Here is a 27958-nt window from a genome sequence, read left to right on the forward strand (position 1 = left end):
ATATATTTTTATTTTTTTTAATTATATTTTCCTTTTAACACTTTCATAAATATTCACATTACAAAACATTAAAAAAATAAGATAGGGGAAGAATTGGCTGCTCTCACCTATGTTGATGAGGACCTTTTGAATCGAGTTTACAATTTAGGAGGTGTGGTATAAGAACACCATCGGAAGGATAGCATAGGTGATGGAAAACAAGTGATGAGGTGTGACAGTGGCAGCTGAGAGATAGGTTTGTGATGGGATAGTTAAGCGGGTGGCCTATAGGCTATTCTGAAAAGATGGGATTTAAGGAACTCTTATTACACATTACCAAGATCATAACCATAGTGGCATTTGGGATCTGCATGCCACATTTGTCTGCACTCATATTAAACCAAGTCTATACCAGAGATGTCTCCACCTGTCCCATATTAAAGTATGATCATTAGCCAATGCCATACCAAATATGTATGTACCTGTCCCATGATAAACATTGTTCTTCAATAGCAAATCTCACACTGTTCTCATCCCTTCTTTCCAACCAGCTAATATTTTAGCTCATTAGCTGCAAAACGTGTTAACTACATTCAATTTAACATGCACAGCATAGCTGATTCCCTGTTTTTTTGGGGTTTTTTTTTTTTTTAATTCCCCTTAATTACTCGAGTTTGTTTTGAACAGTTCACATAATCAGTGTATTCTCTCTGTTTGTCTTGGGAATCATCCAAGCTTATAACCAGAGCAGGAAATATCTCAATTTATCACATTACTGGGCATGTTGTTGTTTTTCTGTTTTGATGCTGCTCGTTTCCCTTGTTTTGCTTTACTAATTCTTGAAGCAGCAGAAAGTCTGTGATAAGCTTTGTTTTTAGTGATCTGTAAGAAACATCACATGATATTAACCTCTTGGAGGAAGACTTTTTGCCTTGTGATATAACTGTGCATTTTGAGAAATGCTCGCCAAAAAATTTGTGTCCTGTTGTCCATCAATGGAAAGTTACCGAACACTAAGCTAATCCGTTACATAAGCTGTTTATTGTCAAAGCTCCATACACGATGTGAGTCGATGCATTGTCCTGGAAATTTCCAGAAAGATAAATTCCTATTTCTTTTTGTGCTCGGATTTAGCACCTCGGATTCCTGCAGATAAACGCATCTTCACCACTACGCACACTCCGAGCTGTTTGTTCCAGGACATTGATGAAAGGTGAGGGAAATTTAGTTTTGAAGTGCAAGAATCTTTCTTCTGTATACTACTAAAAATGTCACTACTGTAACTTGCTTTTTTATAAATATTTTCAACAGAGCTGTACCTCTGTTGGGGTACCTTCCTCAGGATTTGATTGGTAGTCCTATTATTCTGCACTTGCATCCCAGTGATCGACCCCTGATGCTTGCTGTGCACAAGAAGAGTAAGTGCGTAATCCCAGTTGTACCTTTACCTTTTCTTTATCGAATAAATTAACCTTTCGATCCGGCCACATGATGGGATCCGCGTATGCTTTAAATGTGATAGTAACAATGAGAAGGAGATCTGCAATTGGCAGTGGATGAAAGAAAACTTTTCAACGTCCTCACCTTACAGGAACTTTGCTTTTGGTTTTTCTCCTAGTTCTGCAATCTGGAGGACAACCTTTTGACTTTTCACCAATTCGATTCTGTGCACGCAATGGGGAGTATATCACCATAGACACCAGCTGGTCTAGTTTCATCAACCCTTGGAGTCGTAAAGTATCTTTCATCATCGGCAGACACAAAGTTAGGATGTGAGTATCTTTCCCTTGGTACAATTTAAATACCAGATCAATGGTGACATGGACTTACTTTGTTACATTTGCAAAGACTGTCCTGCTGCCAAACAAATGTCAGCAATTGTCTGAGGCATAATTAATATAAGGGGTTACAAACCATTGTACTAGATAGCTTATAATTGTTTGTCTGCACACTCACACAACATGCTTAAATAGTACATGATTGTAGAATTAAGAAAATATTTCACCCATTTGGGAGTTATAAATGGACTACATATAGATATCTCAGATGTCCTCAGAACAAATCATTCCACAATATTTTGTTCATCTGCGTTAAAGACCAATTTGTCATTTGGTAACTCTGTTTAGTACACATGTATGGTGCGGATCTTTGTTTTCTTATTAGGGGCCCCGTCAATGAGGACATTTTCACTGCACCTCCCAGCACAGAAGACCAGTCATTGCAACCTGGAGTTCAGGAAATCACAGAGCAGATACATCAACTCTTAATGCAGGTAAATTAATATGTATCTGTGAGAATACAATATTGCATGTGAGTGATTCTTAAACAAGATTCGTAAGCTGAGGGAATTTTCTATAATAGGATGTGACTTCAGGAGGAGTTATAATTAGACGTTGTATGGAGTAATAGGAGGAGTTATAGGGAGATGTTATATGGAGTAATAGGAGGCGTTATAGGGAGATGTTATATGGAGTAATAGGAGGAGTTATAGGGAGATGTTATATGGAGTAATAGGAGGAGTTATAGGAATAGGTTATATGGAGTAATAGGACGAGTTATAGGGAGAGATTATATGGAGTAATAGGATTAGTAATAGGGAGACAGTATATGGAGTAATAGGAGGAGTTATGGGAGAGGTTATATGGAGTAATAGGAGTTATATGGAGCAATAGGAGGAGTTATAGGGAGACGGTATATGGAGTTATAGGGAGACGGTATATGGAGTTATAGGGAGACGGTATATGGAGTTATAGGGAGATGGTATATGGAGTAATAGGAGGAGTTATAGAGAGGTTATATGGAGTAATAGGAGGAGTTATAGAGAGGTTATATGGAGTAATAGGAGGAGTTATAGAGAGGTTATATGGAGTAATAGGAGGAGTTATAGAGAGGTTATATGGAGTAATAGGAGGAGTTATAGAGAGGTTATATGGAGTAATAGGAGGAGTTATAGGGAGAGGTTATATGGAGTAATAGGAGGAGTTATAGAGAGGTTATATGGAGTAATAGGAGGAGTTATAGGGAGAGGTTATATGGAGTAATAGGAAGAGGTTATAGGGAATAATAGGAGGCGTTATAGGGTGACTTTATATGGAGCAATAGGAGGAGTTACAAGGAGAGTTTATATGGAGAAATAAATTATAAAGATTATATGAAGAATCTATGGTGCAGGGACGTTTAGAGATGTACAGTATATTTATTTTTTCATTTTTTTTTTAAAGCGGTGAAATTGTGATGTTCAATACCTTTTACACAGAGGGGTATATTTTGTTCAGCCTCAGAACGTTTCATTATCCCTGTATTTCCTCCCCAGCCTGTCCATAACAGCAGCTCCAGTGGATATGGCAGCTTGGGAAGCAATGGATCCCATGAGAATCCTATGAGCGCAGGATCTTCCAGTGATAGCAACGGGAATCTTAACGAAGATGTAAAGGACAAACATGTTAGTTTTGTTATACCAAGGGTTCTAAGTTATGAAATGTTCTGATCCTTTATACTCCGCATTATCTTGTATTCTTTCTGTATACTTTCTTTCTGTAGTCTATGCACACATTCTTTCTGTTCTCATACAGCCTCCTTTGTTTCCTTATCTGACCTCAGCCAATTCTCTGCTTTGTTTATTTCTTCTTGCCCAGTTGAGCCCCCATGTTATTTGTTGTCCTTTTTCAAATTGGGTTCTAATTGCTTTCACCCTCTTTCCAATAATTTGCTATTTCAAGATCAGAGACAACATGGGTTTACTTCAGGGAGATCATGCCAAACTAATTGATTTTTTTGATCGGGTAACTAAAACAATAGATCAGGTCAGTGCAGTACACATTGCTTACCTAGATTTCAGTAAGGCTTTTGACACTGTTGCACATAGAAGGCTTATCAATAAACTGAAATATTTAAGTTTGGATTCCAATATTGTTGAATGGGTAAGGCAGTGGCTGAGTGACAGGCAACAGAGGGTTGTAGTCATTGGAGTATATTCAAAGCTTGGGCTTGTCACCAGTGGGGTACCTCAGGGATCTGTACTTAGACCCATTGTCTCTTTAATATTTTTATTAGTGATATTGCAGAAGGACTTGATGGTAAGGTATGTCTTTTTGCTGATGGTACTAAAATTTGCAACAAGGTTGATCTTCCAGGAGGGATAAGCCAGATGGCAAATGATTTAGAAAAAATAGAAAAATGGTCAGAGTTGTGGCAACTGACATTTAATGTTGATAAGTGCAAGATAATGCATCTTGGACGTAAAAACCCAAGGGCAGAGTACAGAATATTTGATAGAGTCCTGACCTCAACATCTGAGGAAAGGGATTTAGGGGTGATTATTTCTGATGACTTAAAGGTAGGCAGACAATGTAATAGAGCAGCAGGAAATGCTAGCAGAATGCTTGGTTGTATAGGGAGAGGCATTAGCAGTAGAAAGAGGGAAGTGCTCATGCCATTGTACAGAACACTGGTGAGACCTCACTTGGAGTATTGTACGCAGTACTGGAGACCATATCTTCAGAAGGATATTGATACCTTAGAGAGAGTTCAGAGAAGGGCTACTAAACGGGTTCATGGATTGCAGGATTAAACTTACTAGGAAAGGTTAGAGGAACTTAACATGTATAGCTTGGAGGAAAGACGAGACAGGGGGGATATGATATAAACATTTAAATACATAAAGGGAATCAACACAGTAAAGGAGGAGACTATATTTAAAAGAAGAAAAACTACCACAACAAGAGGACATAGTCTTAAATTAGAGGGACAAAGGTTTAAAAATAATATCAGGAAGTATTACTTTACTGAGAGGGTAGTGGAAGCATGGAATAGCCTTCCAGCTGAAGTGGTAGAGGTTAACACAGTAAAGGAGTTTAAGTATGGGTAGGATAGGCATAAGGCTATCCTAGATATAAGATAAGGCCAGGGACTAATTAAAAGTATTTTGAAATATTGGGCAGACTAGATGGGCCGAACGGTTCTCATCTGCCGTCACATTCTATGTTTCTATAGTGCTATAATAAACATCATCTTGATTAGCTTTATATTTACAGTTTGCAGTAAATTGGGGGTTACTATCTGGTCATAGCTCCGTACTTCCTCCGTTTAAAAGACCTGCTCCCACTCATCTGATGTTGATTTCCTTCCTACGTGTAGGCAGAGAGCAGAATGTGGGATTTCAGCTGAATGACAATCTGCATTGTTCATGCGTGTGTGTGATTAAATGCCCACCCAAATACTCGTGCGTCACAGCCTGATGGCTGTCCTGGAAATGCACAGACTGTGTACGTCACCAGAAGATGTATGCTGTGCTTGTCTGAGTGGGAGTTTGTCAGTTAAATCAGCTGCTTTGCTTGACATATTGATTACGGTGTCCAAATGCATCAAATCATCCATTGTGTAGTGTGCACAGTGCTGTACATCATGCAGTGGCACACAGAGGTGTTTATTTTGCTATAGTGCCTTGATTTACAACAAAAGAATAGACGACACACACAGGATTGTTCCAAAATTGTCATTGCTATCGATAAAGTATATTCCCTTGATTTGAAAGTTTTTACCTCCATATTCACTGAATATTGTTGTAAAATCCTGGATATGGTGCAAACTCAAATAATCTTTATTTAACAAAGTAGGGTTAAAAATATCAGCTATTTTCTTATGGGCACTAAAGGCAGATCTGTTTCATGTCAAAGTACTTACTCCCTCTACATTTTTCATTCGGCTTCATTTGTTTTGGTTCAGGCCACGTCTTGCGCAGAGAAAGAGAAACATGGAGCCAGCAGCCTCAAGTCTAAAAATCAACAGAACCCAGAAAAACAAGCAGGTATAAGGATGCAGGCCTTGGGATATGGGAATGATATACAGAGGCAAAACAAACCTACCTTTATTAGTGTATATGTGTTAATAAGCCTGATATTAACGCAATTGTATAAGCAAACCGTAAAAAAAAAAGAAGCAATTTGTTAAGCCAGTAAATGTAAATTGTTATGAAGATTTTTTTATTTATTTTTTTACGTCAACAGATACATTGGTACAATGACACAGAAATCTTTCATTTTAGAAATAAGAGGTCTCATGTTTCCAAGTTTGCTATATGATCCAAAATCACAAGACCTCTCCACTGGCCAGATCATTTAAAATAATAAAAAAAAATCAGATAGGAGCGATCTCCCTCTGTATGTAACAGTGAAGGTGTGAAAAGTAGCCATATTGAACATGTGACAGTGGTATGTTGCAGAAGTTATATTCTTTGTTGTCCACATCTTAAATGTGTTTTATAAGTTCATTTATTATACCTCTCCCCCCTCCCTCCCTCATTAAATGAGCTGTGTCCTGATATATTTAGATTATTAAATGCCAATAAATGGTACAAAAATAATGTATATGTGTGCAAACACAATTGTTTTAATAGAAGGGTGGGGAAAAAAAGGCAGATCAGTAGAGAGTTTAAGGACCAGATTGTTATGACTGTGTGGATGGTCCTTGGTCCTTACGGGTTAATATAGATTTGGCTGGTGCTAGGATTTTTATTAAAAGGATGTAATAATGACCGGTTTGTATACTGAGTAAAATCATAGGTTCCTTTTTCCAATAACTCGTCCAGATCTGGACAATTAGGCATTGTTTAATGTAGAAGCCAATTTTTGTTGATGACCTGCATTGTAACTGTTTATATGTCATCACACAAGTCATTCACCGAACACTCTCGTCTTCTGCATCATAACTCTCAGCACTGTATCATTACAGCGGTCACTCCCGTTGCAGCTCCTTACAGTAACAACCTTATTACGGATGGGTCAGGAAGTTCTGTTCATCCTGCTCAGCTTGAAGAGCTGCCAGCAAAACCGCATCCATATTCATATCAGCAAGTCAACAGTCTGGATAGTATTATCAGGTGACTAAATAACTGTGCGTCTATTGGCTTGCCCAGTCAAGCCACCTTTTGCTGTATTAAGACAAACGTGTGACTATGTAATGCATTGCAATAATCTCTAAATCCAGCCTTTACTTTATTGACCAGCCATTTTTAAAGACCAACTCTAAAAATGCAGATCACACCCCTGAATTTTCAAGCAGTTCTTTCAGAATTAGCACTACTGATAAATGCACAAGGCACTGTTCTTGTAGCTGCTATAGAGAAACACAGAGCATTCAAGAGTCATGGAAAGTTTGCCTTTGGCTGCAATGTATGCCTCAGCAGGGTCTTTAAGAGCTGGGGGTAGCATCAAAAATAAATGATATGGTGCTCCAATATAACCTGTAAACGTGGTTTACATAGTTTACTACTGTATCATGTAGTTTTCCTTAAAATTAAAAGAACAAATTATGTAATATTTTGCATTATCGCAAAATAAGGACAGGGTCTACGGGTCAAAACAATTTCTTTAAGATTAAATAAATATCAAAAAGCATCGGATGAACTAAACTGAAAATTTATAGTAATTGACTAAGGTAGGGGTTTCCAACCCATTTCTCAAGTACCTCCTACAAGTCCAGGATTTAGGGATTATCATGTTGTGTCTAGAGTGTTGTCTAGAGTAGATTTATTTTTCTAAAAACACCTTGGACACAACTGGGTAATTCCTAAATCCTGGACTGTTATGGGGGTACTTGAGGACAGGGTTGGGAACCATTGTATTAAGGAACTGCAATTTATGGAGCAAAAGTAGCCAGGGGAATAAAAAAAACAAAAAAATCCTCCAAATGAGCTCAGATGTTGTTGGACATGTTCAATTCACTTCAGCAAATAACCATAACTTTTTACGGAGTCACTACAAGATGGTGTAGACATATTAACAAAAGCTTGTTCTAAACATCGGACTTCCTCAGGGAATTGTTTTACTGTGTTTCTCATAGTTAGAACATGTTTCCTTCTCCTACACCCAAGCCAGTAGGGAAGGAATATGGTAACAGAATAATAAGTCATGTAGGTCATTTATTATTGAAAGGAGGGGGAAAGTAGAAAATGATATGATATAGCGCGAAACTGCACAAATGTAAGTGTGTACACTTTAAAAACCTGTTCAAACATCAGTGGTACAGCCTCTAAACCTGCTACTGTACCACTAAGTTGGCTAATATTAATATCTATACCCACAAATTAAAATGTCTTGTCTGTCAAATACAAATTTATTAAATATTTTATAATTTTTACTTTTACGTGTTTTTTTGTTTTGTTTTTTTTCTTCATTGAAAGCAGCATAGAACTTCTAAGTGGAAGTACAGTTTTTAGAATCTTTTGACTAATTTGCCCTTTCAGAGTGTCCTATAGAGCTGCCTTACATATCTATTGCGTAAGTCTACTGCTGTACGTCAGCTTGAGATGCAGGTTACTGTTTAACATTTACTATTCTAAACCCGGACGTCTACCTCTATATGTTGACTTAAGTATCAGCTTCCTCTGTCTACTTACACATTTTATTACATGACATTTTATGGTTTTAACGTAGAAATGAAAAGCTTTAATCTGTATTTATGGATTAGGAGGCAGAATTCTTCTTCTGTTCATATGTATGTCTTGAATATTCCAGCCAATGTAATTCTCTATACACGTAATAAAGGATAATCACACAAAAGAGCAGTAGGTATTGTTTGGGGTTTCCATGTTCCTGTCTTATTTACAAATTCCATTTTCAGATACCTGGAAAGTTGCAGTGTTCTAGCCTCTGCAAAACGCAAGTGGGTTTCTTCCTGCAATACTCTGTCTTCTACCTCTGACGATGACCGCGTCCAAATGCAAGAGCAGAACGTAACGCTACAGGAAAAGGGTTCCACTATAGGGATGGGACTACAATTAGGTATATCAATTATTACATCAGTTACAAATAATGAGCCAAATTTAGAATTATTCATCCTTTTATTTGTGTAATGGTTGATTGCCCTAAAATGTTGCCACCATTGTATTTTTTTTGTGCCTGTGTAACAAAGGACAGTGGAAGAGGGGTGGGTGATCGGTTTGTTCACTATTCAATAGTTGTAAATGTTTTCTTTATTTATGCTTGCAGATGACCAGTCCCTTTCAGAAATAATACCCAAGCTGTCAGGCCCTACTTCTCATCAGTATCGCAATTCACTATCTTTGGAAGCTTGTAAACCTGGAGGAGCTCTCATGTCCTTGTCTGAAGAGGCAGGAGATAGCCATTGTCCGCTGCAACCTCCATTGTCTTCTATCACCTCCTTGCCTATAACAGCTTCCCGCCCATGCCTCAAACCATTGCATGTTCCTGGCCCCAGTGCCATCCCAGTCCTGGCTCCTCTACCACTGGGCACTAAGGCTGAGAGTGTTGTATCTCTTACTAGCCACTGTAGCTACAGCAGCACCATTGTACATGTTGGTGACAAGAAGCTTCAGCCAGAGATAGGTATGGGTTTTAATGACTATATATACCATACTCTGTATTTTACCATTAGCCATGACTTCAAGTTAGTACATTTTTTTTAAATTAAATAACAGGTTGCAAAGTATGATGTGTATGTCTAAGAGATCCTTAAGTACATTCATAATATACAGAGATATGCATATTTCCACTGATCAGGGTGGACCACAACCAACTCTACAACTCTTCTGGAATGATACACTTACATCAAGAGATGTAGTTGAACAGCTCGAGTGCTAACAATTGTTCTCTCCTTTTTCTTTTGTTCCCCTCATAATTACATACAATATATATCTATTCAAATCAGTATTATCTGTTCAAGTTCCTTATGCTGACAGTACCACTTTTCTATAGTCTTCATTTTTTGTTTTTATAAAGCATTAGGCAACACTGATTGGTCCCATTCCTGTACTACTTGCTAGACAGGATTAAACACATACATTATTCCACTAACTCTATTCAAAATGTACTTGGTTTGTGACGATACAGACTAATATTGTCTGTGGGTACTTCCACTAACTTGCACAGCTGATCACTATACGAAGTGCTATGACCTGGGTTTGGAGTCCCCTTATCCACCAGCATTCACATTAAAGCAGATCTTGGATAGTTACAGCAAGGAGAGAGACAACCAGCTTTTTTCTTGGTACAAACGGCAACTTTCTTTATTTTAAAACAGCAACTGCATTTTTTTCCCCCCAAACAGCATCAGGATATACAAACTACATTTCTCTTCATTTTGTGCCATGTGACACATTAAAGTCTCTTTTTGTCTCATAGACCAACATTCAACTACACATCACATACCTCTCTGGTCCCCAAAAACGAGACCTTCATCTAAAGAATGTAGAAGTACATGACATTCTGATGACCACCATAAAAATAAAGTGCCACACGTTGCACTTTTTAGGAGATTAAGAAATAGCCTATTATTGTCCAGAGAACGTTTGTTTGGACATGTGAGACTTTAGGCCGACTGCACACAGTTTGTTGGTTGGAGGTACTGGTGCTATTGATTTTGGTACTGATCTAAGATTTATTAATTCTTAAAAATGGAAAATGGTTGGAGATTATCTGGACATTCTACTTAAAGGGATGCTCCAAACACCTAAAGCACTTGAGCCTATTGAAGCATTTTTTTTTTTTTTTATATATAAATTGGCCTGGTTACACCCCCTGGATTAAAATCAGACAATGGATCCAGTTACTTCCTAGATGGGTTTTCTCAGTGGAGCTAAACTAAAGAGACCGCAATTGCTCGGAGCAACTGTCTTACAAAGACTTCACATTGGAATGTCTGTACTTGGACAGCAACAAAGTCTGGGTGGGGCTTGAGTGGGGATATGTAAACGTTACAGACAAGAGATCTGCAGCATTTACAAGCTGTTTTAGACATGTTTTTAAATGAAAAAAATTACATTTTAAATTCCACAAACAAATCTTGTGGAAAGCCTTCCCAGAAGAGTGTAAGCTGTTATAGCTGCAAAGGTATGACCGACTACACATTAATGTCTTTGTATTGAGAATGCAATATCATAAACTTCCCTGTTGGTGTAATGGTCCGGTGTCCTATATAGTGTATATATCACGTGAAAATGTATAACATATTGGTTTTAGCAGACAGTCAATTTAAGTAGGTTTATAAAAGGAAAAAATAATTGGTCTTAACATCTGCCTCCAAGTTATGTTTTATTTTTTGCTGGTTTCAGAGTTTGAGGATGGACCCTCAAGCATAAAGGCTGTACCCCACGTGTCAGGTGCTGCTGAGAAGGAACCTTGTAGACAACTGGGACTCACCAAGGAAGTCCTGCTGGCTCACACACAGAAGGAAGAGAATGACTTCCTCTCTGGCTTTATGGACACTAAAAAGCTCAGTGCCTTTCAGACGCGATGCAATAGCTACCTGCACGAGAGATCTGGGGGTGAGTAAGGAGGGCAATGCCTGAGTGATAATTGTGGATTAGTAAATAGGAGAAAGGTAATGGTTCAAGTACGGTTAAGCTATACCAAACTGTGATGCAACTGAGCTATTTCTAAATCTCAGGTCAAAGTAAACTGTTGAAAAAATGATTTAAATGCTTTTCTCAGCACTGACCACTGAACTTCTTGTCTACTCAGATTTATTATGGCAGATTTATTATTGGCATTTATATAGCGCCAACATATTCTGCAGTGCTTTACAATTATAAAATGGGGATATTTGACATCAAGTAATTGACATACAGAATATTAAAGGGAATCTATAGTGCAAGGAAAACAAAGTTTTCACCCCTCGTAAAAAAACAACAAAACCCCCTCACTGTCACTTACCTGATTCTAGTGCAGATGTCCCTCAGTGTTCGTTCAGGCTCCGCTTCTGCCATTTTGGGTGACGCTGGGTGTCCTCATGCAAAGTGTGAGGATGTCCAACGTCAGATGACCAAATTCGTCTAACCACCCGGAAGTCCCTATAGTGGCTGTCTGGCAGACGGCCACTATAGATGAAATTAACTCTGCAAGGTAATTATTGCAGTTTCTCAACAAATTTTAATAATTACCATTGCAGGTTTAAGGGGACTGAGACAGTGCACCCAGAACATGTCAATGAGCTGAAGTGGTCTGGGTGTCTATAGGGTCCCTTTAATAGAGACAAGTGGTGAAGAAGGCCCTGCTCAAATGAGCTTACAATTTATGCAGAGGGTGTAAAGAAACACAGTAAGAACATAGTGTCAGAGGGATTAATGCATGAGATGACTGTACCAGAATAAGCTGGTCTAAACAGTGTGTGTGTGTTCGTTCGATTTTGCAGGCGAGGAATTGAAGATGGCACTAGTAATAGGAGAAGCCTTACCGAGTACCCTGCACTCCGTGCTCAGAGCTGCTTAAAACTGCAGCAATCTGTTTTCTGTATCAGTTTCATCCAACATGTGTTTGAGCTGTGTGCTCTCCCTCTCTCCTCCCCAGGCCTCGAGCAGTGTAGTTTAGTGTATATCTCTCTGTGTATAACTTTACCTATTACTGCTTGCATTCCAGTCTTAGGTGCCCGTTGACTTGTATGAAATATTCAACCAATCAGCATTGTGTTATTTCATCTGGAAGTGGAAGGTTATATAAACTGCAGATGTAAAATGGTCCCTGCAGTGAAATAACAATACCTTTTCATATAAGCACATTTGCCTACATTCAAATAAAACATATATGACGCCAATAAACATGGAAGTTAACTAAGGTTCTGGGTAGCATGCAGAACACTTGGCATAAACATACAGAACCTTTTTTATTTATTTTCTTGCTTTATTATTTTATTATGCCAAAACATCAATAAATGTGAGCAAAAAAAAACTCTGCCCACTCGTACGACTCCTAGGGTGAAGGCAATCTCAGTGGGTAGGTGGCCCCCACACCACACAGCTATCCCCCTTACTCTTTGTACCAAAATGCTGTGTGTAACCTAGTGTTTCATGGACGGAAATGCACTCAGACAGCAGTCACAGTCTCCTCACTTGGAAAGACTTTTATACCAATTGTCCTCCTCTGATTGCCCATCGAGAGCACACATTTGTTATTGTGGTGTAAGTCACATGCTGAGGGTATCCCACCATTATTAAATTAGTTACAATACCTCCCAAGGGCCTTCTTCAAGGGGACAATCCCTTGTACTGACTCATCACTCTAGAATTCATAGAAAATAGTGAAAACAGGGTAAATAGAATTTCAGAACGAGGGCTTTGTATGACTGAAAGCACAGAGCAGCTGAGCTATGATTGGTAAAGGAAATACTCTAGAATATAGTTAGTATAAATGTAACACTTTGGCTGTTCTGATAAACTTATTCAGTTACACAATTGAACTGATCTGATCTATATCTTTAATAGTTTCTGTTCTGTATATATAATAAAAGATAATTAATAAAAAATAACAAATACTTTATTATTTGTTATTAGTACTTTTTGTTAATGGGATATAATTGACCGTCTACTGTTTGCCGCTAGTGTAATTGCTGCATGGCGTTACCAACCTGTACTTTTATGAGAATTTATACATCTCCCCTTCTTCGGTCTACTAAGCAACGTATGCACTGTGTGTACCATATATAGACTGTTTGTATTTACTTTACAAGACCTCATCTGTTACAATTTTCAAGTGACACAGTCAGCCCACTATGGTTATATGGTTCCATTAGAACCCTTTAATGACCGAACAGGGGACATTTGCATGCTCTCTCCCAAATGTACTATAGTCTATTATGCTTCTGTGTACATTTATTACACGGATTATATCGTCCGTTTTCCCTCAAATCCACAGATTGGTACGTGATGCGCTCCACATGTCCCCTTTTGGATGGGGCTCTTGGGGGGAATTTGCACAAGTATACCTGTGCTTTGCATGCCCTGTAGTTTCCCTACACAATACGAAAATTGACTATTTTTCCATTTTTACTTTCACCCCTAACGGGATACGAGCTCAAAGTATGTCATACGGAGTATGACCACTCCCCCTTCTCCCTCCGATTGGATGGCATTGAATGGGAGGAGTCCACAAGTACCACGCGGCTTTCTGGAACGGCCCCTGCATGCGGATTGGCGGTCTTCCCTCAATGGGAGGGCTTTCTTTCCTTTATAACCGGCAATCAGTCCAGCCACTGTTCAGCTCTTGAAAAAGGCGTATTGAAACGCCGAAACGCGCGTCGAGCGATTTTTGAGCCGATGCAATTTATTATTTCCACTTTTTCACTTTGATTTGGATTTAATTTTCCTATTTGGTTGGGTTTATATTTACTTTCTGTTCGTGTTTTGTTCGCTGTGTGGATGGGAGATGCTTCTATATAGCATTTTGGTCTGATGACTCTATGGGGAGATAGGGACATTTTGAGGCTGCCTTGAAGTAGCAGTTAGCTTTACTCTCACAGGTGTGAGTTAGACAGTTAGTCCAGGGCGACTTTAGGATATTGATGTGGTGCTTGTGTGAGGGGCTTATACCTGGCTGTACTTTTCAGCAGGAATACCCCCTTATTATCGGAGAAATACCCTCTAATCTGCGCATACTTCATGCAGTAACACTAGATAATACTAGAGGTATTTCTGTATATTCATATACTTTATACTACTCCAAGATATGTGCACCTCTATCCTGTATATACCAATTTGGTTATAGTTGCCATTTATAGTAACTAGCTTTCTGACTCTCTGTGTTATCACTTCTGCCAGGCATCCCTCTATACTTATATATTTAGTGCTCTATACCTTTGTGCCAACACTTTAGCTGTATGTGTCTACATTATATATATGAGCATTCCTCCCCCTCCCCCCCCCCCCCCCCCTTCCTGTCCTCCCATCCATTAGCTATTCAGGTATTTATATCCTGGACACACTCTTTACCCTATGAACAGTAATATTTTGATGATATTCTACTTACCCACCATTTAGGTCTAATCACCTATTGGTAATTTACTTACCACTTTTTATTATACCTATTTTTTTCTAAATAAAGGTTAACTAAACCCCCCCCCCCCCCCCCTCCTTTTTCTATGTGACGTTTACATTTAGAGGTATATATCTAAGAACGAGATTGGACTACACCCACTGTATGGGATTGGTTCTCCTTTTTCGTTCTCATCCTTTTTTTGCTTTTGACTTTATTTGGGGTTAAGCCCCTTATACCTCTCGTAACCTACCCGGAGTTTGTGGAGCTGGCTAGTCCAACTTCATTCATTCTCCTTCTTTATTCAGTTACACAATTGGCTAATAATTTGCCAAGAAGCCATCAACAATTTTGTAGATCATTTTTTGATCGTTGACTTCAATTACAGAGAACTCCTTAACACACCAGCATCCCTCTTTGGCCAGTTTAGATGTTGGATGGTATGATTTACCAAGATGGAGGTAGAGAGAGCACATTAAATTATCAGGACACATATGATGACTATAGGTTATCCTTACAGCGTAGAAATATAATTTTATAAACACTGCTATAAACAAGTCGTGTTCCCTGCCGTTTTTACATACTCTATTTTCATCTACAAATATACGATAGAATATGAATAGAGAAAGGGCAGTGAGTAGCAATTTCGGCTTTTTAGTGAAATGAAGCCACGTAGAACCTTTCTTTTAAAAAGAAAGCTCATTGATACTACTTAGAAATATGTTTCCTTTCTACAACATGGGTGTGTCCGATACATGCATTAAAAAAAAAAACATGATTCTTCAATTTCCCCCTCCTTAAAAAAAAAAAAAAAAGGTAAAGGTTAGAATGTTGTCTTATGTCAACTATTCTAGAAGCTTCTAATTCAGGTTACATAAAGCCGATTAATATTCAGAGGCACACAGCACCGCCATGTGGACGGTATGATTAGTAGCAGGCAAACAAATAGGCCATGCAAAAAAATATTGTTTTGTTTCAGATAACAAAGAACAACTGTGGGGTTTCAAGTGTCTTGCAAAATGTAAGTGTAGTGTTGGGAGGAAAATCTTTTTTAGTAGTCTGAACAATTAAAATGTGGACCTAGTTTTCTGTCACACTTAAACTCACAAGAGGATAATATACTGTTTCATAAATAAATATGTGCTTTACATGTCCGTAAAGGTTTTCTTTATGCATTCCATTGTAGAGTTGTGTTTGCGTGTTAACACAATTCCCCCCCCCCCCCCCCCCCCCCCACCCCAAGGGCCAAATAGTGATGGCTAGATGACTGGTCAGAGCATCTCCAAAGGCAAGTCTTTTGGGATGTTGCCGACATGCAGTGGTTAGTACCTTCCAAAAGTGGTAAAAGGAGGGACAACCTGTGAATTCGCATCAGGGTCATCAGGACCCAAGGCTCACTGATGCACATGGGGAGCAAAGGCTAGCTCTTATGGTTTGATCACACCGAAAAACTCATGTAGCTCAAACTGCTGATAAACGTAATTCTGGCAATGTTAGAAAGGTGTCAGAACTCGGTGCATCACAATTAGCTGTGTATGGGGCTGCTTAGTCACTGACTGGTCAGAGTGCTTATGATTGCTGCTGTCCATGTACACCCTTTCATGGCAATGGTGTTCCCTGATGGAAGTGGCCTCTTTCAGCAGGGTAATGCCCCCTCTACACTGCAAAACAAAATGTTCAGGAATGGTTTGATGAACATCACAAAGAGTTTAAGGTATTGCCTTGGCCTCTTAATTCCCCAGATCTATCTGACTGAGCATTGTGGGATGTGCAGGAACAACAAATCTGATCCATGGAGGCCCCACCTTGCTACTAGCAGGACTTAAAGGATTTGCTACTACTGTCTGGGTGACAAATACCACAGGATTGTCTAGTCCATGCTTTTAGTGAATCAGCGCTGTATCAGGGCCCTACACAATATTAGGCAGGTGCTTTTAATGTTGTAGCTGATCAGTGTAACTCCATTGTGGTTCTTCTGTCGCTAGAAAGTCCTGGCTCTGTTATTTTCCAAACCATTTATTTTTAAGTTGTTTGATAAAAATAGCAGATTTTCTTGGCACTCAAAGCTTACCTAATGCGCTTAAGACATCTTAATGAGGAAACTGCCCTTAGCTATTATCTATCCTCAGATTTTGTATGGCTGCATGCTTGAGTCAAGAAATTGTGACTGTTGAAACTGGGGTATACGAGTACTCAAATATATGATGAAAAGACCACGCTATAAAATAGAAGCCAGGAAAATTCACAACAATACGAATTGTAAAATTTAGCCAAGTATAATGACAATAGCCCATTTATGAGAATTCAGCATGGGTATGGTTGCCTGAGCAATGTTTTCTTGTTTTTGCTGTAGTGGTTATAGTGCTTGGAGTGTTCATTTCCTGTGTGATTCACATGTTCAGATGTTTACATTTTTAATCTGCAGATATCTTGTCCATTAAATTATCACTGGTGCATGCAGGATTTCTTTTTTAGATTAGTTCATTAATTTGCACATAATGTTTTAAGTGGTTGATTACAAATGTTTCCTCTTGGTATTTCTATGTAACTGCTTATGTTTTAATTTATAACTGCAAAAAAGAAATATTAAAACATATGTCTTAATTTCGGTTTAGTTTTTATAGTTTAATGAACAATTTAGACTTTAAAAGTTTTGCACGACGGTTGACTACCGTAATGATACACCATAGGAAAAATAGTCCACAACAGATGAAATGTTAAAAATCTTTATTTTATATTTAATTTATTTGCAGCCCCCCGATCCCGCTGCCCACAGGGTCCTGACACCCCATGGAAGAAAACTGGTAAAAATCGGAAGCCCAAGGCTAAGCGTGTGCGGCCAGAGTCCTGGGACAGTAGCAGCTCTGGCATTCCTCAACCACCTCGACAACCTCTCCCTGGCCTCAATACTACAGCATGGTCGCAGTCTGACACCTCCCATGTCAGCTTTCCTCCACTGCCATATCCCATGCTGCCTGCTTACACCATGCCGGTCTTTCCCCCACAACCAGTTCCGAATGAGACCCCTCATGGTCCCACTTTAAGTACATGCCCCATGCAACCTTTCACTGCACCTATGTTTCCTCATGTGATGGCCTTAGTGATGCCCAACTACATGTATCCACCCAATATGCCCCCAGTTATGTATCCAGTGCCTAGTCCACAGCTTCCATTCCCTGGTCAGCCTTCTTCATATGTTCCACAAACTCCCTACCCAGCAGCACAGCCAACTGCTCTGCCTAATTTTTCTATTCCACAACCCACTTTCCCAGTTCCACAACCTGTGCTCTCTGCTCCACAGCATGAGATCCATGTACCACAGCTATCCTATGCTCCACGAGCAGTGCAAAGTCCTTACCCTGGGCAAATTGCCCCACAACCTATTCTGCACAGTGCCCCAAAGACAAAAGATGGGATCTCCCAGTGCTCTACCCCACGGAATCCACAATCTCCCCTGTTATTCCAGTCTCGCTGCAGTTCCCCTTTACAACTCAACTTGCTGCAATTGGAAGAGTCACAGAAAGCAGAGCGCGTAGACGGAGTCCCAGGATTATCAAACTGCACTACAATCCCACCACAACCCAGCGAGGAGCCTCATTTGGTACGCCAAACACTTGCTTTTGTTTTTTTTTTTGTTTTTTGCACGCATTACATAGTTATCTAATAGGTGTTTCATACTTCTAATGGTTAGCACCATTCACGGGCAGAATCACCTGCAGATGGTCAAACCAGTGACGCCATGTCAGCCTGTAGTGACCTGATGGATCTGCTTCTGCATGAAGATGTATCTTGTGGAACATGCTCAGCCTCCTCTGCTGTCTCAGAATCTGTGACATCAGGATCCCGTGGCCATGAAACATCTCGAAGTCAAACAGGTAGGTTTATTGCAATAAGTAAAATCTACTGCAATAAAGAGCAGAGCTTGGCAATAGTAGGAGTGCCATATAGCATTTGGTAGTCTAATTAAACTCTCTTGCTTTCAGGGAGCAGTCTGACGAGCCACAGCAGTAAGTATTTTGGCAGTGTGGACTCCTCTGAGAACAATAAGCTGCAGAGGCAAACACAGGGAAAAGATGCTGTAATTGGGGAGTCTGCAATGAAGTACATCCTCCAGGACCCCATGTGGCTTCTGATGGCCAATGCCGATGAGAAAGTAATGATGACCTACCAGATCCCTTTGCGGTGTGTAAAATGAACAGTCGAATTACTCAAATATGACCCAACAACCAAGATGCAATATTGAAGACTACATTTTTTGAGTTTAAAAACAGATTTTATTTCTAATTCTGCCATTTAGGGGCTCTGTTGTTAACTCATCATCACTGTGCTAGTGAGTTATTCCTGCCACAAACAGATCCGGGTTGGCGTTTGTGGCTTAACAAAATGTGTGTAGTAACTTCAAGAATGAAAATCGTTCTGTACTGATGTAGAAGAAAGGGATATCAAACCTTATTTACAATTATGTTGACAAATTACTCTTAAAGGACCACTATAGTGCCAGGAAAACAAACTCTTTTTCCTGGCACTATAGGGTCATTAGGGCCCGCCTCCTGCTGGGCTGAAGGGATTAAAGCCACTTACCTTTCTCCAGCGCCGGGGATCTCTTCTCCCTCTGCCGAAGTCAGCTCAGAATGCGCATGCGCGGCAAGAGCCGCGTGCATGCATTCAAAACACCCATAGGAAAGCATTTTTTCTATTCATTAGTCAGGTTTCACTTTCTTTTGAAAACACAAATAGAACGATGGATAGAAGGGGTTAATGCATTTAACTCTTCATTGAACTGCATTAACTTACTATTCCATGGGCTTTATATTTAATCAGGGGTCACAACAGCCAATGTATTTTGCAATGTAATTATAATTAAGGGGTATCATTGCTGTTCAGCTCTTGTTGGGTATCACTTCAATAGTTCTATGCATTTAAAGGAAGCCAGAATTATATGGGAATAGTAGTTCGATGTGCTGTAAGTCAAAGTTGGATACCCCTGATCATCCTTGCTAGCTAGATTAGATTGTGTTTACTGTGTGGATAGTCAAACTTTAGACCATTATTGTGTTACAAGTTACAAGTCACAAGATCCCCAATAAAAAAAAAAACCTGCTGTGTTTTTGGTTGTAATTGGTCTATGGAAGTATAAAGTATGCATTCACCTGCATTTTCTCTCAAATGTCTGTTAAGCTGAGATCTATTAGAATTGAAGCCAAAGTGTTTTCATCACACCCCAAGTGATTGTATACATTTTGACATTGTGGAATGTGCTGTCTGTTTTCAGGGACGGGAATGCGGTTCTAAGAGAGGATAAGGAGAAGTTGAAGTGTCTGCAAAAGTTGCAGCCTCGTTTCTCAGATGAGCAAAAAAAGGAACTTGGGGAGATTCATCCATGGGTCAACAGAGGGGGCTTGCCGCAGGCTATGGAGGTCAAGGTGAGCATACTTATCATTTAGTTGGGCTAGTGGTTACTGCAATTACACTCGGGGCAACACTACAAGCTCACCCTGTAGTTTCTCCATAGCGCAGGGGTGAAAAATGTATTGTCATTTGGTTATCACACTGAAGTTTGCTGTATGTTCTATTATATTCTTAAATCTATGGTGGAATTATTTGAAGGCAGATAACTGAAAGGCTATTCCATATAACATTTACTTATTGAAATATAAAAAGTGGTTTTCATTTACAAGCTGTGCTCATGGACACGCACCACACAGATTGTGTTGTTTTTTTTTTTTTTTAGAATAGAATGTGAATATTTGAAACTAGGTCATAAATTAAATCTTCTAGAACATTATCTTAACATTACTAACTTAAAGAGCCTGCTGTAGTGGTTACGATGCTCAGGAATAATGTGGCCCGGTTCTTAGCAGTGATTTGCCCCCTTACCTGGATCCCCACTGGGCTCCGATGATCTCTGAGGGTTTGGTCACACTCTTCCTCAGAAGCGGTAAACTAAGGCTGTCATGACAGGCAAAGGTGGTAGCATGCCTAGCCTACTTCAGAAATCAAAAGAACAGCCATATTTTCTAAATATCGTTGACCCATTTTATCCCAGTTGAAATGTAGCAAATCAAAACCAACATGGTTTAGAATGTAGTCTATACTGTGCTCTCCCTTACATTGCACACAATGCTGGGTGTTCCGGATTGCCTATGGCACTGCACATTGCTTTACAGGGAGGACTCATTTGTCTTAATGTGCAGTGGTCCTAACCTAGTCCTATTCTGGAGACCATGCTATATATTAATACAATTTTCACTTTTGTATTGGAAAAATAATCCAATAGTTTGTTGTAATATATGTCGATGAATAATACATTACGAACAAAGGAAACATGTTTTTTTTAACGTGATACTGTGTGTTCCTAATGGTCTGGAAATGGTTACTGCAAATCTCAGTTTATTTTCACGTTCAATCTGCTTTTAAGACATTCTTGGTATGTGACAGATGCCCGAGAACACATGAAAGCAAATCTAGTGCAGCTCACTAATTCATTAATCAGCTTGGCCTGAGACAGGTTCTATAATTAGCTGGACAATAATCCTAGCCTTTTAATAGCCGGTGCTGTCTGGAGTTAGAGATTTTTAAGCCATGTTTGCTATGACCTGAGAGCACCTGCAGCTCAAGTGTGGTTTTCCATCTCGAATATTTTAACCCTTGTCTTGTAAATTTCAGTTTACCATTGTTCATTGTTCATTGGCTAAATACATTATAGTTTTTAAGTATAGTTCTACAGGATTTCTACATCCATTTTAATTACATTTTTATATTTAGAATGTCATGTTGGGCATTAGTAATTTGCCCCCCACCTTAAAATATTTAAGAAAACTTAAAAAAAAAATAATAATAAATAAAATCACCTTAGTGAAGCTCCCCTCACTGTTTTATATGCCCCATCGTAAGGTCCAAGCTTCCTTCGTGATGGCCAAGCAAATGTTTCTCAGGGGAGGGAGTGGGGGCAGGACCTGGAAGGAAGGGGATATGATAAAACAAAAACAAAGAATCTTGCGATTAATAAGCAAAGTGGGGAGCAATGTGTCCCCTATAGGTACCTTTCCAGTGCTTTAAGGTCAGAAGCTGATTACATCTGTTGCCAGCTCACAATGCTGGTGACACACACAATTAACATTAGATAATGACACAAACAAAAAGATGTAGACTAGTCCCATAAAATGAACAGGATAACTCTGCCTCACAATCAATAATACAAAGGCATCACTGTATGGCGCAATATAGGTTTATTGAGATCAGAAGTGGAAAATCAGTTATTTGACAGTGCCTGGAACCACACAATGCACACAACCACACAATGCACTTTTCACCGTAATATATATATATATATATATATATATATATATATATATATATATATATATATATATAAAAATAAAAATTGTACCTTGCACACAAGCTGACCTTGCTTAATGAGTCCAAACCGGGTGCATTACCAGGGCCAAGTATCCATAAATCCAATAACAGATGGCTGCACTCACGGAGTATTCAGTTTAAAATATAGCTTTTAGTCCATATCCATAAAATCGACGTTTCAGTCCCTCTTGTGGACTTTCATCAGGATTAGTCCTGATGAAAGTCCACAAGAGGGACTGAAACGTCGATTTTATGGATATGGAATAAAAGCTATATTTTAAACTGAATACTCCGTGAGTGCAGCCATCTGTTATTGGATTTATATATATATATATTTATTTTTTTTGTATCCTGTCCTAATCTAGTTTTTACAGGGAGAGATGCTGCTCATGTAGTCTGTCAGTGATTTTGTCCTCCTTATTGCTTATCTCTTTTCGGGACACTTTTTTTTCACTGACTATATACACTTTTTGAGGCTTCTCAATTGATTTACCTTAGGGGTAGGAGAGTAATGTCTAATATCACTGCTATATACGGACATGAGTGTAACATGCAGAGACTCTTTGTAGGACTGTGACACATTCAGCCATATCAATTAAAGTGAACCTGTAATGGGAAAAATTACTTGCCTTAAATGTCTTCCATATACACGACCTCTTCATCTCTCGTTCCCTAGATTTACTAGCCTTAGCAGAAACATGGCTCTCCCCCTCTGAAACTGCTACCCCTGCATCTTTGTCCTTTGGTGGTCTTCAACTTACCCACAACCCAACACACTCTGAATGTAAAGGCGGTGGTGTAGAGTTTCTCCTCTCACCTCACTGCTCCTTTAAACCTCTACCTCCCTTTCCCATCATTTGAAATTCATTCTATTTGCCTTTTCAAACCCTTCTCTGCTAACATAGCTGCTATTTACCGCCCCCCTGGTTTCCCTCTCCTCTTCCTTGACTACTTTGCTGCCTGGCTACCCTAATTCCCCTCTTTTTAATATTCAATCCCTAATTCTCAGAGACCTCAATATTCCCATTAACCCACCTTTGACCTCAGCAGCCTCTAAACTACTTTCAATTACTTCCTCCCTCGGGCTATCGCAGTGGGTTAATTCTCCCACCCATGTAGCTGGCAATACCCACAACCTAATTTTCTCCTATGCATGTACAGTATCTAATATCTGCAACACTCCATTTCCTCTTTTTGATCACCACCTCTTATCGTTTCTCTCAAGTACCCCCTCACCGAACAACCTCAGCCTAACCCCCTCAATTTAGGAGGAACCTTATTTCTATTGACCTCCAGCAGCTGTCAGCTGATATTGATTCACAAGTGCTATCCATCTCGTCCCTCTCCTGTTCCTCACTGGCCATCTCCACATATAACACTACCCTCATCTCTGCCTTGAATGCTGCAGCACTGCTCCAAACATGCACCTCGAGGAGGACACGCCCCCAACCGTGGCATACTAAATCAACACACTACCTGCAAAGATGCTCCCGTTGTGCTGAACGCTCCGGGAGGAAGTCTCACACCTAGGCAGACTATCTCCATTATAGATTCATATTGTGTTCATACAGCGCAGCCCTTGCCACACTATCATACTTTATCTCTCTTTAGTTCATGCTCCCGCAATCCCGGGCGTCTCTTTGTCATCTCTAACTCTCTTTTTTTTTTCCTGCTGTGGCAGCCCCCCAAACTAACCTTACAGCCGATAGCTTTGCAAACTTTACTGACAAGATTGAACAGCTAAGGAAAGAATTCTCCCCACCTTGCCATTCTCTTTCTCAACCACATGTAGATCATGCCTTTCCTACCCTTCAGACTTTCTCCTCTCCTGAACAAGAGGTGGCTGCGCTTCTCCTTTCCTCTCGCCCCACTGTTTGCCTGCTGTCCCATCTCACCTTATCAGATTTCTTTCCCTTTGTCTTGCGCCTTCCTTAACACACATCTTCAACTGCGCTCTCTCTTCTGGCATTGTCCCTTAAACATGACACTGTAGTACCTATCCTGAAAAAAAAAAAATCTCTTGACGCGTCCTCCCCCTCTAACTATCGTCCCATATCCCTGCTCCCTTTTTCCTCAAAGCTTCTGGAAACACTTGTCTCTACCCGTATGTCTCACTTCCTCAATTCCAACTCTCTCCTTGACCCTCTTCAATCTGGCTTCCGCCCTCTCCGCTCTACTGAGACTGCTCTTATCAAAGTTACCAACGACCCAATCGCAGCTAAATCCAAAGGCCACTACTCCATACTAATTCTTCTTGACCTCTCTGCTGCCTTTGACACCGTTGATTATGCTCTCCTTCTTCAAACTCTTCAATCATTCGGTCTCTGTGACTCTGTCCTCTTGTGGTTTTCCTCTTATCTCTCCCAATGCTCATTCAGTGTCTCCTTTCCTAATGATACCTCCTCCACTTGTCCTGTCTCGGTTGGAGTCCCCCAAAGCTCTGCCCTTGGTACCCTTCTATTTTCTCTTTATACTGCCTCTTTTGGCAAACTTATTACCTCTTTTGGATTCCACTACCACCTGAACGCTGATGAGACACCCAGATATATCTCTCCTCCCCGGACCTCTCCCCTGCCATCCTGCAACGTGTCACTGCTTGCCTTTCTTCCATCTCTGACTGGATGTCCTCCCGCTTTCTGAAACTCAATCTCTCTAAAACTGAGCTCCTTGTCTTTCCTCCTCCTAATACTAATCCTCCTCTTTGCCTCTACCTTCAAGTTACTGGTATCCACATAAATCCAACCTTGCATGCGTGCTGTCTTGGCGTCATACTTGATTCTGGCCTCACATCCAGTATGTTGCCAAATCCTGTAGATTCCATCTTAAAAACATAGCCCGCATCCGCCCCTTTCTTAAGCAAGATGCCAACAAGGAGCTTGTCCATGCTCTAGTAATTTCCTGCATGGATTATTGCAACCCTCTCCTAATCGGTCTTCCCAAAAACCGTATTGCCACGCTACAGTCTGTAATGAATGCTGCTGCCAAACTGATTTTCCTCTCTAGTTGGTCTCCTCACATTGACTTCCTGTATCCTATAGAAGTCAATTCAAAGTGCTAACCCATACCTATAAAGCATTGACCAATTCTAGCCCCTCTTATCTTTTCACAGATCCATAGGTATGCCCCTTCTCTGTCTTCCTGCTCGGCCCATGACCTTCTCCTGTCCGTTGCTCGCATCCATACAGCCAACTCACGCTTGCAGGATTTCTTGTGGGCGGCTCCCTTCCTATGGAATAGCCTGTCTACCACCATCAGACTCTCCCCTAGTCTTACATCTTTTAAGAAGTGCCTTAAAACCCATCTCTTTAGGAAAGCTCCCAGAGTAACCTCTACCTTTACAGACCTGTCTCTTGCTCTCTCCTAAAGGGCAGCACTCTCTTTTCTCCAGCTCTGCTTCACTCCCACCTTATTTGATTGCTATTTCCGGTCCTATTGTGTTTTATACCCCACATTGTATAGACTGTAAGCTTGTTTGAGCAGGGTCCTCTTCAACCTATTGTTCCTGTAAGTTTTCTTGTAATTGTCCTATTTATAGTTAAATCCCCCCTCTCATAATATTGTAAAGCACTACGGGATATCTTTGATATATGGTGTATTCAATGTAAAATATAAAAATGTACTAACTTTTTCCCTCCTCCAGCTACCACACTAAGTGTAACACCCAAGCAGGGCATATCTCGTAAGTAATGTTGACAGGCAGGCTTCGATGCCATCATGCTTGCGTTAGAACGGAGTGATGTCACATCACTCCATTCCTGTACTCCATAGCCGGTCCTAGAAGTGCCACCATGCATGAACTGCGGTTGCTTAACAGTTTGCCAAAGTAACAGTTGCCGAGGTGCAGATACCTCTGTATGCGCAGAGTTAGCAGCAGAAACACTGCACTAACAGCTTCCTACTACCATGACCCATTCTAAAAGCAGAAGTGGTCATGGTGGTTGGAGTAACCCGTTAAGAAAAGTGCATTGTTTAATCTGTATTTGTTTATGTTCCTTAGTTTCTTGTCTGCTCTCAGATGGCACAAGATGATATATGTTCTTAAATGAGCCCACTAACAGTGATTTGGATTGCTGGCTTCCCATAAAACCAGACAGGAACTACACAACCATGCTGGTGGAAAATTTGGATTTTAGCCACCACTGTAGAGCTCAGATGTTTCTTGTATTACATTGTCTGCTAGTCTCCTAAATGTAACAGTCATTTGTCGATTCCCGTTAAAATAGCGCTTATGTTTTTTTATTCTACCAAGACCGATTGTTTTAAATATTGATTTGTTTTTCAGGACTGTGTTTACTGTAGAGAAAGGGGCTCAGATGGTGCCGAGTACGGAGAAGCTATTCAAGTGCTGGAACTAAGTGGGATCTTAGAATCGTGTGATTAGAAAATTATGTGAAACTGGCAGACACCAAAATATATCCTCCACAAGCATCCATTTGACATGGAGCTAACAATTTTATGCCATCCCCCACTCTCCAACTGGGACTACATCTATTTCACTAGCATACGCCTGAGGACCAAAAACCAGGCTGAAAACTAAGCATTGAACCACTAGGATAAAGGATTATTGTGATTGCTGCAAAAAGGGGCCAAAAATGAGTACTTGACTTTATCACAGAAAAGCTTCTGCAGTTTGCTGGATTGCCTTTCTTCGATAAATCCTGTGCAATTTCTGTCAGTTGTCAGCTTATAAGATACTAGGTTTTACATTTCTATTTATTTCTCCAGCAGAAGCGATTCTTCACATCTTTCCTAGTGGAACCCTAAACCGAAGGATGTGTCTATGAACTGTTAATGAATCTGCTGGATTTTAATTGCACTGGCCCGCAGCCATTTTATGGCACAGGTTTTAAAATAATTATGACATAAATGTGTCATAGGTGCCACTTTATAGAGAGCTATTTTTTTAAATGTTTGTATATTTTTATTACTGTATGTTACCCCTATACACCGTCTGGTGCATTTTGTGGGGGGGGAGGGGAATCCTGAACTTGTTGTTTTAGAAGTATAGGGATCATAGTAGCTGGATTTTTTTGAATACTGATGAATGTGAACATCTACGCACTGTTTAAGAAAAGTTACTTTATAAACTTACTTTTATTCTCTGTGACACTGTATGTTTCATGAAGTTGAATATCAAATCTATATACCAAAGTCATCAGCGCAAAATGGAAGTCTGGAAAATGCGTGAATAGAATTTGTAATTTTGATACCAATGTGGCATTCCATACGTTTTACAGTTTCCTCTACTTGCATTTCTGGGCCTGGACAGCGTGTTCTCGGTCTGTGATTGTGGATTTATTACAGGAATGGACTTGAACGCACAGGCACGTTGGTTAAACTACCACAACGAATCTTCCCTGCTCCCTATTCCTAACTCACAGATCACACGTGGTTGTCAGTGGCAATAAGAATGTTATTTGATGTGTGCTACATGTTTATAGCTATAGTTATAAAATATTTTCACCATCAAACTTCTATGACTATTCACATACCGTATATCAACTCGGCATACTGCTAGTGTGTACTGTGTCATTACAAATGTACTTGGTAACTGGATAGTTATGTGTTTTGTGAGCATCCTATCCACCAATAGACCTGGGATTCGTACGGATTTGGGGTATTGCTGGGTCCTCTGCAATCTGTAACTCCGAAGTGCCATATGGATGTATCCCGATCAAACAAACCGGACAATAGACTATCGTGTTTGTTTGCTTTGTGATTTGGAGTGGTACTGATGGTAAAGGGACAGCTACTAAATGTTGATTTTATTCTCAGAGCAAGTGAGTAATGACCAATAGAAGCGGGAAGGAGGAGGGAGCGCCCGTAAAAAAAAATATAAATAAATCTTTATTTACAAACTA

General features: G+C 39.9%; 1 protein-coding gene across 3 annotated transcripts in view; it reads left to right on the top strand.

Moving 5' to 3' along the window:
* LOC134586648 (period circadian protein homolog 2-like) overlaps window positions 1–27586 on the top strand; it is an 84944-nt gene extending 57358 nt beyond the window's left edge. For all 3 annotated transcript variants that reach the window (XM_063442336.1, XM_063442338.1, XM_063442337.1), the window contains exons 9-23: window positions 1114–1192; window positions 1291–1397; window positions 1598–1751; window positions 2143–2251; window positions 3293–3421; window positions 5704–5785; window positions 6709–6856; window positions 8599–8759; window positions 8967–9323; window positions 11048–11260; window positions 17492–18339; window positions 18430–18613; window positions 18722–18920; window positions 20011–20161; window positions 26380–27586. In XM_063442336.1, the coding sequence (XP_063298406.1) occupies window positions 1114–1192; window positions 1291–1397; window positions 1598–1751; window positions 2143–2251; window positions 3293–3421; window positions 5704–5785; window positions 6709–6856; window positions 8599–8759; window positions 8967–9323; window positions 11048–11260; window positions 17492–18339; window positions 18430–18613; window positions 18722–18920; window positions 20011–20161; window positions 26380–26478 (3020 nt within the window). In that variant the 3' untranslated portion in view covers window positions 26479–27586. The remainder of the gene's footprint in view (window positions 1–1113; window positions 1193–1290; window positions 1398–1597; window positions 1752–2142; window positions 2252–3292; window positions 3422–5703; window positions 5786–6708; window positions 6857–8598; window positions 8760–8966; window positions 9324–11047; window positions 11261–17491; window positions 18340–18429; window positions 18614–18721; window positions 18921–20010; window positions 20162–26379) is intronic.
* The last annotated feature ends 372 nt before the right edge of the window (window positions 27587–27958 follow it).

The sequence above is a fragment of the Pelobates fuscus genome, chromosome 2 (assembly GCF_036172605.1).
Source record: "Pelobates fuscus isolate aPelFus1 chromosome 2, aPelFus1.pri, whole genome shotgun sequence".
Taxonomy (NCBI): Eukaryota; Metazoa; Chordata; class Amphibia; order Anura; family Pelobatidae; genus Pelobates; species Pelobates fuscus.